The sequence below is a fragment of the Mytilus galloprovincialis genome, chromosome 2, assembly GCF_965363235.1.
Source record: "Mytilus galloprovincialis chromosome 2, xbMytGall1.hap1.1, whole genome shotgun sequence".
Taxonomy (NCBI): domain Eukaryota; kingdom Metazoa; phylum Mollusca; class Bivalvia; order Mytilida; family Mytilidae; genus Mytilus; species Mytilus galloprovincialis.
The window spans coordinates 6872356-6887308 of NC_134839.1; the positions used below are offsets into that span (position 1 = coordinate 6872356).

The following is a 14953-nucleotide window of genomic DNA, read 5'->3' on the forward strand; positions in this document are numbered from 1 at the left end:
TATGCACAGTAGAAGACTAGAAGCCCATTTTATCTTAAAAGGATTATGAAAATGTTTTTGTGAAGTTTAAATCAGTATCTACAGATTGTGTGCAAGTGATTTGTTAATGTTATTGTTTTAGGTATATGCAATCTACATCATGGGTAATTGTATTTTATCACTCATCATATGACGCAATACATGTACATGTATGTGTGCTAATTTTTTTTCAAATTTATTTTAATTTTATTGAGAAATAGTATTAGAATTATCATGTAGAAAATAATCATTTATTCATTTGAAAGTCACCTGTTTGACAAATGTAACTTATTCATCACCCCTATAGCTGTAAAACCACATGTTTTTAATTATATTTAAATAATAACAATTAAACATTAGCACAATTAGACCTTGATCATGGAATACTACAAATAATAATATTATTGAATGATAAAGATTTTCAAAGAAAAAATAGTAGAAGAAAAGGCCCAACGGCTCTTTTCACAAAAAATCTTAGGAACAAAAATACTTGTAATTCACATATTTCAGTATAACTAACGATCAACTTTAGTCTTAAGATTTTGTGAAAAAAACTTGCTGTTGTTTTAAACTTTAAACGGTCTTTTATTTGAAATCTTGTTAACTGAAAATTGCTAGGAATTTGTTTCTTTTCCTCATAACTTACTTTATATGCTATCAAGTAATATATGTTGATGTTTTTGACATTTTATGTTTAAAATCATAAATATTTAAAAAAGATATGTAGTTTAAATCTAATGTTTGGTTCTAGAATCTTACGTACACAAATTCAGTTTGAAAAAAATATACAAAAAGATATACATGTACTCGTATATGGCAAGTTATGAATTACTATAAAATATATTAGCAAAATTTAGTTTTTTCTTAACTTTTGAATTTTAAAATAAAGTTTAGTTTTGTATGGGAAGTTATAAATTATAAAATAAATAAGCAATATTTAGTTTTTATTTGACTTTTGAAACTTAAATAATAAGATTTAGTTTTTCTTGTCCTAAAGAGGTGATTAGTCTTGTAGTTGTTCTGTAGTTAAGAATACTGTTCATCATGTGTATTCCATCTTTGACTCACTAGTTTCGTCTTGTTTGTTTGTTTGCTTGTTATATTATTTATTTCTTAATTTGTGAATCTCTTTACTTATAAAATTATTATTTAATTAAAATGAGAAATCCATTTATTTATCTATGTGTTGTCATGATTTTATTGTGCACATGGAAGGATTATGAATGAAAAAAGATGTGCAGTATATGTCAATGAGACACCAAACTCAATAGCAGCAAAAAAAATAGAAAAATCTAGGGCAACATACCTACAATGTCACGCCATCATGAAAAGTCCTGAATTGTACATTAGTCAGTTACAACTGAAGAAACTAACCGACTAGGATCCTGACTGGGGATAATGAACATATGACTCATACCGACTAGGATCCTGACTGGGGATAATGAACATATGACTCATACCTGCAAACTTCAAATTGCCCATGGGGGTTTTGCATGCAAGATGGATCTCATAGTCCTAAAAAAAAACTTCAAGGGGGGCCTTCAAATGTATTTTAATGTTTGATTTTTTTTGCTTTTTCAAACTTTTAAAAGACTACAGCAATGAAAAATTATCTGTTTTGTTAAAAATTGTGGACATAACTGCTCTTACAAAATTACCATTTGGGAGCTTTCATGGGGGAAATTCCCCACAAATAGTGAGTTGTCAGGTATGATGACTGGATTCAACTAGTTTTTGAGATATCTGTCCTCCCTTTAATTTGAGTTTTGAATTGAAAAAATAATTCAGATGCAGTTTTTAAAATCACTGACTGAATTCCTGATTTGGTTCAGCAATTAGAACAGATTGTGGGGTTGAAGATTTTTTAGTAAGATCTTTAGTTCAATTAAAATCAGAGCAGAAATGAAATTATATTTATACTTCAAGGTGAAAATAATAAACAATGTCCTATTAAAGAATTTATAGTTACTATTCACAAGCTCTAAGCTTTTTAATCTGCTAATGTTTAACCAGTAATATCAACACCCACATATGGAGAAACTAAATTTCAACCTTCACAAAGCAGACAACAAAATCTTGTGGAATCTGTCAATGCAGCAAAAAATACAATTTTTTAATCTTCCTCCAAATCCCAAGTCTATTTTGTACAAGACTCGATGTCAGGCGTCAGTACTTTCTGTCCCACATGCGAAAGTCAATATTACAATCTGGTTGCAATTAAGTTAACTATTTTTATAATCCTTCAAATTTCACCCAATATGTTCATTATCCTTGACCTCATTTTTATTGAAGTAAATGCTTGGAAAACAGTTTTTTGTTGTGTGAATTTATTATGAGTAATATGATAAGATAACTATTTTGTATATGGGTTCTTTCCGAGGTCTACATGATCGGCAGACAGGGTTCACATGAACTTGACTATTTCATGGATCACTTCTAAGTTCTTACAGTTAGTTCGGTTTCTAAATGCAATAGGTCACCTATATTTAATATATGGAATGATTGTAAGGAGTGCATGACTGACACCTTTCATCCAGCCTTGACCTCCACCATTCAAAGGATAATATTTAGTTTTGTTGTTACTTCTATTTCTCAAATACTATCAGCAATAGGGTCATTATATTTGATGTTATGTATATATATGCGTGGTCGTATTTGTTTTGTATTTAGGTCTTGAGAGTTGTGTCCCTTTGTATAATGATGCATATTTGTCATGTTATGTTTTCTGTCTCCTTGAAACAAATGTAATATGGAAATAGCTATCTGTAAAAACAGGTTTACTCACCATTTCCTACAGCAGAAAATGCCTATACCAAGTCAGGAATATTACAGATGTTATCCATTCCTTTGAATTTGTTTGAGCTTATGATTTTCCCATCTGGGACTTCCTGTTTAAAGCTTTCCTTGAAAATCAGATTTATTGTTATTTTGCTTTCTACTATTAAAGTTGATCATAGGAATATCAAATAAACTTAGGGCATTAATGATGGACATTTATCCATGAATAGTTATAGTTCAATTTGTTTAGATTTTACAGTGAGTTGACTGTTAGTGTTGCTCTCCACCAATTGCAACTCATTCAAAATTTTGACCAAATTGCAATTTGTTTTATTTAACCAAAGTTTAACAGGTCAGAATATTGAACAAATTGTTCAGTCAAAATGTGAAAGTGCAAGGTGATAAAATAAACTATACTTACAATCCTATAAGACTTAAACTCCACTTTAATGATGTTGTGACAAAATCAGTTTATCAGTTTGTATAGTTATATTATATTCATTTCCATGCTGAAGAGGAACTGTTTATTTTGAATTGCTATAAAATTGTCCATACTAAGCTTTCATATAGTTTTTCTTTCTAAAAGTATTCTATATTTATAAGAATCAGATATCATTTTAAATAAAACATCATATATTCAGTAAAATATGTGTGAAATAACAATATGCTATTGATAAGTTTTCAGGGGAGATAACCTAAAATATTATTCTTTTGAATAAAGACTTTTTGAAAGAAAAGTTATTATCTCCCCAATGGAAACTTCCTACAAACATATATTGCAATTTTACACGTATTTTACTGAATATGAAATGTTTTAATTCACATAATGTCTGATTCTTATGAATACTTTTAGAGAGAAAAACTATATGAAAGCTTAGTTTGGACAATTTAATAGCAATTCTAAATAAACAGTTCCCCTTCAGCATGGAAATGAATATAATATAACTATACAAACTGATAAACTAATTTTGTCACAACATCATTAAAGTGGAGTTAAAGTCTTATAGGATTGTAAGTATGTTTTATTTTATCACCTTGCACTTTCATGACTTGGCTGTGGTTTTCTACAGCAGTTGGTTCAAATTTCTGACCAGTTGAACAATTTGATTTTATAAAACAAATTGCAATTTGGTCAAAATTTCGAATGAGTTGCAATTGGTGGAGAGCAACACTAACAGTCAACTTACTGTAAGAAGAAAAAAAACATAACCATCATCCTGAATATGTATGTGCAATCTGAAGCTATTTATAAATTAAGATAAAAGAAGAAGCTGTGAATTAAGGAAACTCCATCCAATCAACACAATTCTACATGAATCTATGTTGACAATTCTAATGCAATTAGTTTGTATCAATGCCTCTGATTGGATGACAGTTAGCGTAAAATTCTCTATCTCCTTGTCTGTAACTAAGGTAGCCGACATTTTGAATTGCTGAATGTATTGATATGTAATTTCTACAATAATAAGCCATAAAACTCAAATGTTGCACCTAAAAATCCTCTTTTTATCAAATTTTATTACATTCTGAAGCAGCACAGAAGCCATAAAACGCCTGGTGTTTATGTTTGACGCCGGAAGCATACCTAATAACCTATGACGTCATCTAGTGTTGGGATCAAAGAAGATAACATCTTTTCACAGAATTTTCTTTAATGAAGATTTTAAACTGAAATAATGATTGAAATTAAATTATGAACTTGTTTTGCATTAGAATAGAGATAACTGTATTGTATTTGAAGCTTTTCGGACGTCCATCGGTAGTTTTACTGTCGCAAATACCCGTTTACCTGTCTCCGCTACGCGTCGCCAGGTAAACTAAATTTGCGACAGTAAAACTACCGATGGACGTCCCTAAAGCTTCAAATACAATACAGTTATCTCTTAATTTTAAGATTTACTTCAAACTGCCAAACCATTTTTACAGATGTGTGTGGAAATTTATCATAAATGTCAAACCAATTCAAGAGAGATTCAAGTTTTATTTCATATATGATATGTACAAAGATTGTTTCTCCTGAAATTTCAGCTATGCTTATTGACTATAAAAAAATATTAGTTTTGTGGTAATGAAAGCCAGAAGCTTGCTGGATTGGTACAACTAAGTAGTGGCTTCTGTTGCTAAATCTAAATATTATTGGCAGTAAATTAAAGTTTAAGTATGAATTGATATACCTGTATAATGACTAGGTTATTTCTATACAATAAACTCAATACTGTACTTTATATGGTATTTTGATTTACGGTTACAATCTCTTGTTTTTAAACAATGCTAAAAAACATTCTATCAACAGAAAAATGACACGACAGGAACCCCGTTTGCTGTGAATTATATTGCTGTGGTGTGGGATAAATTGCTACTAAATCCCTGTCATGTTATTCATTTGGTCCAACTATAAATTTCACAAATCAAATCACACTTTCTAGTACTTTTATTTTTGTTCATTCCGTCAAATACTGGCCAACTTTAACACTACAGGCATGTATTTGTTATTTCATGAATACCATTTCAATGAGAATAATGTAAATGGAGACATTTTGTTCTTTGGAATGTCTAATATTAGTACAGACTACACATCTAGCATTTCAGCATTTATGATCAGTGAATTTTGACAATACAAATCGTAATGATTTTTAAAATGAAGGAAAAAATTCCCAAAACTGGTGGTTAAATTAACAACACTATTTATACTTCTGATCAACATGCACAATGGCCAGAAGTTACAAAAAAATATTGTTTTCTTTCTTTAGACTATAAATAAAAACATTGCATGATCGTAGTTTAGTATTGTTATTGCTGATACAAGTACAAACTAATAACAAAGATGTATATGAATAAGCATCGAGTGTAAATACAATCGCTAACAATTTAATACAAAATAACTATAATATAAAATATGTCTTTTTAAAACTGTCACGTCTTGGTCTAGCCATTCATAACCATCTTGATAAATTCTGTAAAAGAGAAGAAATATTATATGATTACTAAATGTTTTCAATATTTCAAACAGTTTTTGTTTTACAAAAAAATTGAAAAAGTGCTTGAAGTTGATGCAAATTGGTTTGAAGATAAGACAAGTGTTGGGTAGTACCAAATACAAAATTTTCTGTGACAACAGTTTTTTCTAGGCATTAAATAATTCAGAGCAAATCACACATATAATAAGCTGCAATATAACTATTAGACAACATCATTAGATTTTGACATCTTGTTTAATAAAATAATATACCAGTGCACTACTCAAATTTTTTTTCATAATTGTTATATGATTTGCATATACCTAGTAAACAATAACTTGAACATGATTTGTCAGTAGGAATTTCTTTCCAAGGTTACAAAACAAATAGACCATGTTGCTGTTTCTACTTTTGTTGTTTCTATAACCACACAGTTGTTTTCACTGATACTGTAAAATAATATCAACTGAGGACAGTTTGATATATACCTTCATAATTAATGTTGCCTTGTGCATCTTCCTGGCCTTGTAGTAATTGATCTACATCATCGTCTGATAATCTGTCACCTGTCAAAAATAAATTCATTTTTATTTACATCAAATTGATTGTGCAAAGGCATAACAAGCTGTAAAAGTCTGTTCAGAAAGCTTTATACTTTAAAAGTTTTGTTGATATAAAATATTTACTGTACTTTTCAGTGGTTTACTTGTTCTTGTTATTCATTGGTCAGAATGCATTTTTCTCTCCATTTTTTTAATTTAGCAGTTCAGTTATAACAGCACAAGAAGGGCTACTATTCAAGGATTCTTAGAACTGGCCTTGACAAGGCTTGATTCATCAATTTCAGATGGGCATCACACAGAAAAAGCTTGATGTAGAACAAATACTCAAATTGATAGAGAAGAACTATTTAATCAAAGAGCTGAATAGCTCTGAGGGGAAAGACGGCCCTTGTTTCTATTTAATTATGTTTTTGGAAAAGGGGGGTATCTTTTGATAGTTTTCATATGAAGAATGAAAAAGAGAACAGCTAGAACATGTAGAAAGGTTGACAATATTGAAATCAATTGTTGTTTATGTAATTTCATTTCCTTAGTTTAGGATTCAATTTGGACCAATGAAAGAGATTTGCATCTTCTAAATCTAAACATTTGATTAACGTTGATAGCTAATTATCTAAAACTCAACTGAATTCTGTCATTTCACAACAACTACAATATTTTTTGAAATCTTGATTGTGTATCACTGAACTGCAGGCTAGGGCCATTTTCCATTTTTTGTGACAGTACTCTTGGATTTTTAAGTTTTTTCTTTAGAAAGTGTGGACTGAAAAATCTATTCAGTTTTAAATTTCCATTGTTAAAATTCCGAGTTACAACTCTCATCACAGGGAAACAGGTACTTATAAAAAAAACCAACATTAAGAGTGATGTAAACTGTGTGAAGCTTGTTTCCAAATCTTAATTTTGAAATATTTGTAAATAATAAATATGTTAAAACTACAAAATGCAAATTTTTATTATTTATTTTTTTACCATTACAATGATTATGTAGGTACACAAACATTTAGTTTTAATAGAAGACTACTTATCCAATGAAATGTCACATTTGAAGTGTTTAAAAACATTAACTTTTATTTTAGTGGATAACTCATCAATTGAGGTGCTCCTGAATTGGAGGAAGATTCTCAGAATTTTTACAGAAAAAAGTGGTCTCACTAATTAGCGACAAGAAGAATTTTAGCGACAAGAAGCGACAATAAGAATTTTTTTTCTTGTCGCTAAATAGTCTTTTTGACGCTTCTTGACGCTTTTTGTCTCTAATTATTGAGACCCAAAAAAGTAATAAAATCGTTTCTTTCCCCTGTCTCATGTAACCCCACGATCTTTGTTTATTTTGAAAGTTATTGACCTACAAATTAAAGTATTGCATCCAATCAAAATGAATGTTACAAACGTTGTTGCATTAGAATTTGTTATTAGTGCATGATCTCTAAGATTGATTTAAATAACCAGTGAACTTGTGAAGGATATCCCTGCTTCTTCCAAGAATGACGTCACTATAAAATACAATGTAGGTTGGATATATTTAGAATATCTCGTCATACTAATTTTTCCGGATTGTAAAATAAACGTAAATAGTGTAAAGGAGAGTTCAAGATACGATAGTTTCGTGAGAAACAGAAGGGAAATGTGTAAAAAAGTGTTTAAAGTCAAACTATTTATTTCTGGGTCTCCTTCTCTTCAATCTAAGTAAGGTTTGTTGGGGGGTTTTCCACATTATAACATGTATAAAAACAAAATGAATGATGTGAGGGAGTGTCACTCTGGTCAACCCCATAGGAGATTGACGGCTTGAAGCCGTCTTTCCCCAAAAACTTATTTTCAGCAGCAGATTCTACCAGTCCATTACTTGAAATTTAATATATTTCTCTACATTTAAATATTCAAAATATTTTTAAATAATTTGTAAATTACTATTTGTTATTAATTTTCCATGTCAGCCTTCTATACCAAACTATGCATGCTATATGGCATGGGTTTTTCTAATTGTTAAAATTATGATAACCTATAATCAAGATAATTGCTTTCTACCATTTTATTTAACGCTGGTGGAAAGTTGTCTCATTTGCAATCATACCATATTTCCTCATTTTAATACTGTTCATAATTTAACTAAACTAAACTATACGTCCTTATGTTGTACTGTTATACCACGGTCCCAGGTTAGGGGAAGAGTTGGGATTTGCTTTTTGTTCATTTTTGTACATGAATTAGGCCATTATTTTTCTAGTTTGAATTGTTCACCATTGTCATTTCAGAACCTTTTATAGCTGACTATGCAGTATGGGCTTTGCTAATTGTTAAAGGCCTTACAGTGACTAATAGTTGTTAATTTCTGTCTCATGTGGTGTCTTTGGGAGAGTTGTTTCATTGGAAATCATACCACAACTTCTTTTTATATATTCATAAAATAAAATAGTATTCATTTAATGCTGTAGAAGAATCTATTTGTACAAATGTTTATGTAACAAATACAATCAGCCCAGCTACTAATCAACTGATCACATTCTAGACGTAGAACATGTAGAAAGTATTCATAATGCTGTTGCATTATCACATTCTTAATAAATATATATACACACCTAAACAAGTGAGGACATGTCTAAGCTCTGCGGAAGATATATAGCCATTTTGTTCTTTATCAAACATGCGTAGTCCTTCTACAAAATCTTCGTATGTTGCACAGTCTCTGTTCTTGCTGACAGTGTGGAGGATGGGAAGGAAGACCTCAAATGAAATTCTTGAATCTGAAATTACACATGTTATTACATTTATTTTAAGAAAATAAATACAGTAAAATTAAAACAAATCCTTAGTTTAAACATGTTAAACAGTAAATTATCATTTTTCCCTTCACTTTATTTTTTTCAGATCCACCATTAGTTTTATGAATTAACTATCTCTAGTTCAAAGAAAAAAATTTGCTCATACAGAGTAATGATAGCAAAACATGTTTCATGTGTAGGGTGATCTTCAGCTTAACATTTTGTATAGACACCTATATATGACCCGTCTACATCATGCTACATCATAACACTGTGCATGCATGTATAATGAAGACATGAAATTCAGGGCCTTTTATAGCTGACTATGTGGTATAGGCTTTGCTCATTGTTGAAGGCTGCACGGTGACCTATAATTGTTGATTTCTGTGTTATTTTGGTCTCTTGTGGACAGTTGTCTCATTGGCAATCATACCACATCTTCTTTTTTATATATATAATGCCAACAAGGAAATGTCTTTTGATTATTTGTTTTGTATGGTTTTTGTTATGACTGTCTAATTGGTGTATAAGTACCCATACTTCCTGTCATCATGTTTATTCATATGACAAAAGTTTAACAAAACATTTACATTTGTAAACAACATTTATTTATTACTTTCAAATCAATGCAACATCATTTACTTCTACCACGCCATGTTAGAGTCTACTACATTTGTACATGTCTTGTATAAAATTGATGGCTATATATTTATAACTTCATGACCAACTTTAGTTATTTCGCATGCATGGATAAGATGAAAAACCCTAAATATATATACCTGGATTATTATTGTATCCACACTTTTTGACTTCATGTTCTGTTGGGTTTTGTCCTAATGCCCTTAATACATCACCCAATTGTGCAGCTGCAATTTTGCCATCTCCTCTCTGGTCAAACAAATTGAATGTTTCCTGGATATCTAAAAATAGTATAAATCAATTATAAAAATGTATTGTAAGAAAGATACAATTTACAGGGTCTAAACAAATTGCTTGATCTGAATTTCTTTCAAACCTGCATGTACACATTCAAATGTACAAATTTGTACATGTAAATGTAGGTCAATTGAAAACAACAAACTGTACATACTATACCTACTTTAAAATGTATATGGTATAGGTGTATCTACCCTAAAATAGAGGGATGCAGCTTCCATATATTTTTGTTGTAAATTATATGTGTTTACATTGCAACTTTTTAAACTTTTTTGTTTGTTTGCATGATATAGGGTTAGCATGATTAGCTTTCTATACAAGTTAAGAGCCTGCTGATAAGTGGTCATGGTTTGTTTATGTGGTTCATAAGTGTTTCTCATTTAATACATCGATTTGTTCCTGACCGTTGGTTTTCCTGTTTGAATTGGTTCACACTAGTCATTTTTGGGGCCCTTTATCATGTTTATCATGCTTATAAATAGCTTGCTGTTCTGTGTGACGCAAGTCTTCGTGATAAAGGTTGTTCCGTGAATTGTTAACTTTTTATACATTGTGACTTGGATTGATTGAGAGTTGTCTCATTGGCACTGATACTTTTTATTAATATGTAATTATATAAATGTACATGTACCGACTAAACATGCTAAACAATAAAAATTAAAAAAAACATTACATGTAGGTTAATGTAAAATAGAATGAATGTATTTCTTTCTCCTAAAAGCAGTAATTTAGGTCATATTTTCTGAACATTAGAATTAGATCACATATATGTTACAATTCTAACTTCACAAAAGGAAATGTCTGATGACAAATTGAATATGTGTATATGTGTTTGTTGTCATACCTGCCAACTTTCACGATTTAGGCGTGTATTACACGATTTTGACCCTTTGTCACGATTGCACGATCGTGATCGTGAAAAACCCTCTAAAACACGATTTTGTGAAAATCTACACGAAAAATATGATGGTTCCCGATTTTGAACTGTGTCCAAGGAAGACATTCGTGTTCAGCCAATCAAATTCTATGTTTCTCGTGATCAAATTAATAAGATAATTCTAGCATCCTAGATTTTGAACTTGTGTTGATTTCCTCTGTTTTTTAAAATCGTAAACATAACAAATGGTTTTTCACCTGCAAGGAGGTTCTTACACAGAATAAGAATAAAAGCATGGTTGATTGACTAACTTCAATGATGCAGTACTACCATAAAGATAATAAATAGTAGTTTATTCACTAATTTATTGATATTTCACTTGCTGTAATGATATGTATTCATTTAAAATACCAAATCATTTAATGTACTATTCTTTAGTTTTCACATGGACAAAACAAAAAAACCCACATGAGGAATCCCTTAAATGAGGGACTTCCCTTAGTCAAGGGGTCATTTTACTTCTGTGAAAAATAAAAATGAAAAATGTAGATTTTTATTTAACTTAAAAATGGGAAATTCTGACATTATATTTAGAACTACTTTTCTAAATGTAGGGTCCAATTATTTTGAAAAATAAAGAAGATATACATGATATATTAGGCCATGAACATACCATAATACTTGGACATGTGTTGACCATATTATACCAGATAGATCATAAGATGTATAATTCTTTGGGAAAAGTTACTTCAAATAATATGAATATCACTCAGAAAATGTGCTCATTTTTACTTAAAAAGTGGTTTTTAATGTCCTTACATTGAGGGGATACCCCTAGGTGTTGTTCTTAACCTGATAAAGGTCTTTCTTTGTGCATCATTTTAAATTGGAAAAGTCAACAATTATTTAATATCCTTACACATGAAATTAATTCCTGGTCTTGCAGCTACATGTTCATCTTTTCTACTGATATATAATAACTAGAATCATGCAAATAAACTTAAGAAAAAGGCATGTAAGCTCATCTTACAAATATGACACTTTTTCTAGACCACAAAACAGCACATGCAAAATAGTCGTCGCAAAGAATTGTAACCTTTGAAATTGTTGTCGCGCACTAAAACCCCCATGGGGGGTCTCACTAATTAGCGACAACAAGCGTCAAGAAGCGACAACAAGCGTCAACAAGCGACAAGAAGCGACAACAAGAATTATTTTAGCGACAACAAGCGACAAGAAGACTATTTAGCGACAAGAAAACGTTTTTTTTTTTATTAGATATAAAGAAATTTGTATTTAATGTTTTTTTTTTTAAATATACGAGCAGATATGTCTAATTAAAATGTTTTATTATATAGATAGACAAAGAAATGAAACATTTGTGAGAAAGAAAGTTATTGTGAAGTTTATATTAGTATATTGGTAGATGAAGAAATTTAACATTTGTGAAGAAGAAAGAGATTGAGCTTCTTTTTTTATTTTTAAATATGAAGAATATGTATAAGATAATGTTATGTCAATTCGATGCTTTATTTCTTTGTGAATTTTATTAATTAACTCTGGAAGTTTCTCAGGCTTCCAATCTTGATTTATTTTCAAGATGTGATTGATTGATTCACAATTATTGTTTTTCCATTGCAATGGAATTCTCGACTCTGTTTTTCGAGCATTGTACACGTAATCCCTTATAGTAAGAATAACTTTTTGCGTATCCCCTGTATTATTGCTACAATAACATCCAATTAACACCTTCAACTTTGTACACGCGTCAGACTATACAATTACACGTGCCAGAATATACAATCATTGTAAATAGTGAACACCTGTTGAAAACTCAAGATTGTCATTAATTTCCTTTCATCTTCAATCAATATGCATAAACAATGATGCACACATAATTCATTTTGCAAGCTTAATAGAGTTTTAAAAAACAAATTATAAGATAAATAATATGTTCTAAAACACAAGGAAAAGTAATCTCATAATAGTAATACTGGCTGTTATTCATAATAGATGATAAAATATTATGTACTAAATAATGTTTCATTCTTTTCTTTCAATTTTAACTTTCTTGTCTAAAATTATTTTCTTTTGCATATTCTTTTAATATTTACTGCAATAATTAATTTTAATTAAAAAAAAAATGTTTTCTTGTCGCTAAATAGTCTTCTTGTCGCTTGTTGTCGCTAAAATAATTCTTGTTGTCGCTTCTTGTCGCTTGTTGACGCTTGTTGTCGCTAAAATTCTTGTTGTCGCTAATTAGTGAGACCGCCCATGGGCACTTTCAAAACTTGGCAGGTATGTGTTGTATGCATTGTAAAGTCTAGCTGTGGAGCCGTAACTCTCATTTCTTAAATATAATCTTAGCTATAAGGTGTTCTCAGGCATGTCAGGGTTTCACTAATGACATAACATTGTATGGGAATGTCTTTGTATTAAGTCTAGTAAACATGAAACTGGCAAACAAAAAACGTATTGACAATTACCAAATTTACTCAAATTATTTATCTTTTTATAGTCTGCTCACTGCTGTCAAGCTGATACATGTACCATCAAATCACTTTAAAGGGACACATTTGTTTGGTCCATGTTCAAGCACAAGTATACTGATATTTCTACATCATTTAATGTATACATGTATCTGAGATTTGTCACAAAAATACTCCATTGCGGAACTAAAGAAATATAGGTCAAAGAACTAATAAATAGTAATTTCTCGTTTTTCATCAATGAGCAAACTTTCATAGGGTCAAACCTCTTAGATTCCCTTCGATATCTGCAAAAAATACTATAAACGGGTTTAAGGTTACAGAATTTTAGTGTAAATACCAGCCCCTCCCTTGAACTTCTAAACTTTGTTGTAAACTTTTCTTACCGGCTATCTGATCTTCCGTGAGTGCAGACTGAAAAATAAGAAAAACATGTCATTAAGCTTCATACTAAATATATATTTAAAGAAATATTAACGTCTTAAACTTAGTTTTTAACTTCCAACAGCTTACCATGATTTTCAATGCTCTGTTCAATTTATTTCCGGTTTACAGGTGCGAACTTCCGGTTAGTCATTCAAATATGCACAACTAAAAGATAACACTATTTTTTACACTGATTAGATGTCGTGCTTCATTTGAATTTTGTAAATCAAAACTTTTCAAAATATATTTTTCTACAAATGATATTCAATGATTATATAATCAGAAATTCTAAATGATTACATCCATGTGTTATTATCAAAGCTCAGGCTGATTTAAAATATGTATCGGTTAAATGATTTTATGGTATCTTGCGGCCATACCTATACCTACACATGACACACGCATTTTTAACAACTATCGCAAATAACAACAATTACAAATGAAATTTCTCATTTATTTGTTAATGTCTATATAAGGTAATATTTATTTGTTAATGACTTCACAATGTAAGGTCTTAACTACATGTATTGAACATATGGATATGAAAACATGGCGGTCCCGGTTGAGTATGTATTTTTCAGTGGATCTAAAAAAAAAAGAAAAGCCACGACTTCTGCTGACTTCAGTTCTTAATTTTCACTTCATGAAATTTCTCATCGTATTAAAATATATTATGCTTTATATTAGGAAATAAAAAATGATAAAGTTTAATTGTGCCGCAACTTAAAACTTAGCGCGAACTAATAAATTTATCAATTACGGATTCTGGGCATCGGTGGCCAAGTGGGCCACGTTGTTCTTTTACCACCAAAAAAAGCAGTTCTACTGTAATCACTAGCCAGTCAACACTGAGGTTGTGATTTTCGAACCCCACTCGTGCGGGTGCACTCGACTCCAGTCTTAATTGACTAGGCTTGTTAGTTTTTCTGTCGAAGGTCGGTGGTTCTAGGCACTCTTGCTTCCTCAACCGATTAAAAAGTGGCGTTAAAATACCGAAAAAATCATTCAAAGTCGTTACCGTCACTGTTTAATATGACAGGCTATTCCACTGATCCACTAAATATTGCATAGGCGGATCCGTGGGGGGGGGGGGGGGGCGGGCTGGGGGCCCGGGCCCCCTTTCATGGGAAAAATTTGGTTGATT

The 14953-nt window shown here is 30.7% G+C and overlaps 2 protein-coding genes across 2 annotated transcripts in view; both read right to left on the reverse strand.

The window, feature by feature from the left end:
• Positions 1-14953, reverse strand: part of LOC143062766 (amino acid transporter heavy chain SLC3A1-like) — a 387949-nt gene that overhangs the window by 257575 nt on the left and 115421 nt on the right. The window lies entirely within an intron of this gene.
• LOC143062759 (myosin-2 essential light chain-like) lies at positions 4758-14203 on the reverse strand. The gene is made up of 6 exons (XM_076234531.1): positions 13897-14203; positions 13770-13797; positions 9861-10001; positions 8899-9063; positions 6242-6319; positions 4758-5750 (listed from the first exon to the last, which is right to left on the reverse strand). Exons 1-6 carry the CDS (start codon positions 13897-13899, stop codon positions 5722-5724), a joined length of 444 nt encoding a protein of 147 aa, XP_076090646.1. The 5' UTR covers positions 13900-14203; the 3' UTR covers positions 4758-5721.

Bases quoted from the DNA above. Each gene is read 5' to 3' on its own strand.
- LOC143062759 (XM_076234531.1), bottom strand. The intron at 9,064-9,860 runs GTATATATATTT...GTGTAATTTCAG, and splicing joins TGGATACAATAATAATCCAG to ATTCAAGAATTTCATTTGAG. The intron at 6,320-8,898 runs GTGTGTATATAT...TATTTTTGACAG, and splicing joins ACATGTCCTCACTTGTTTAG to GTGACAGATTATCAGACGAT.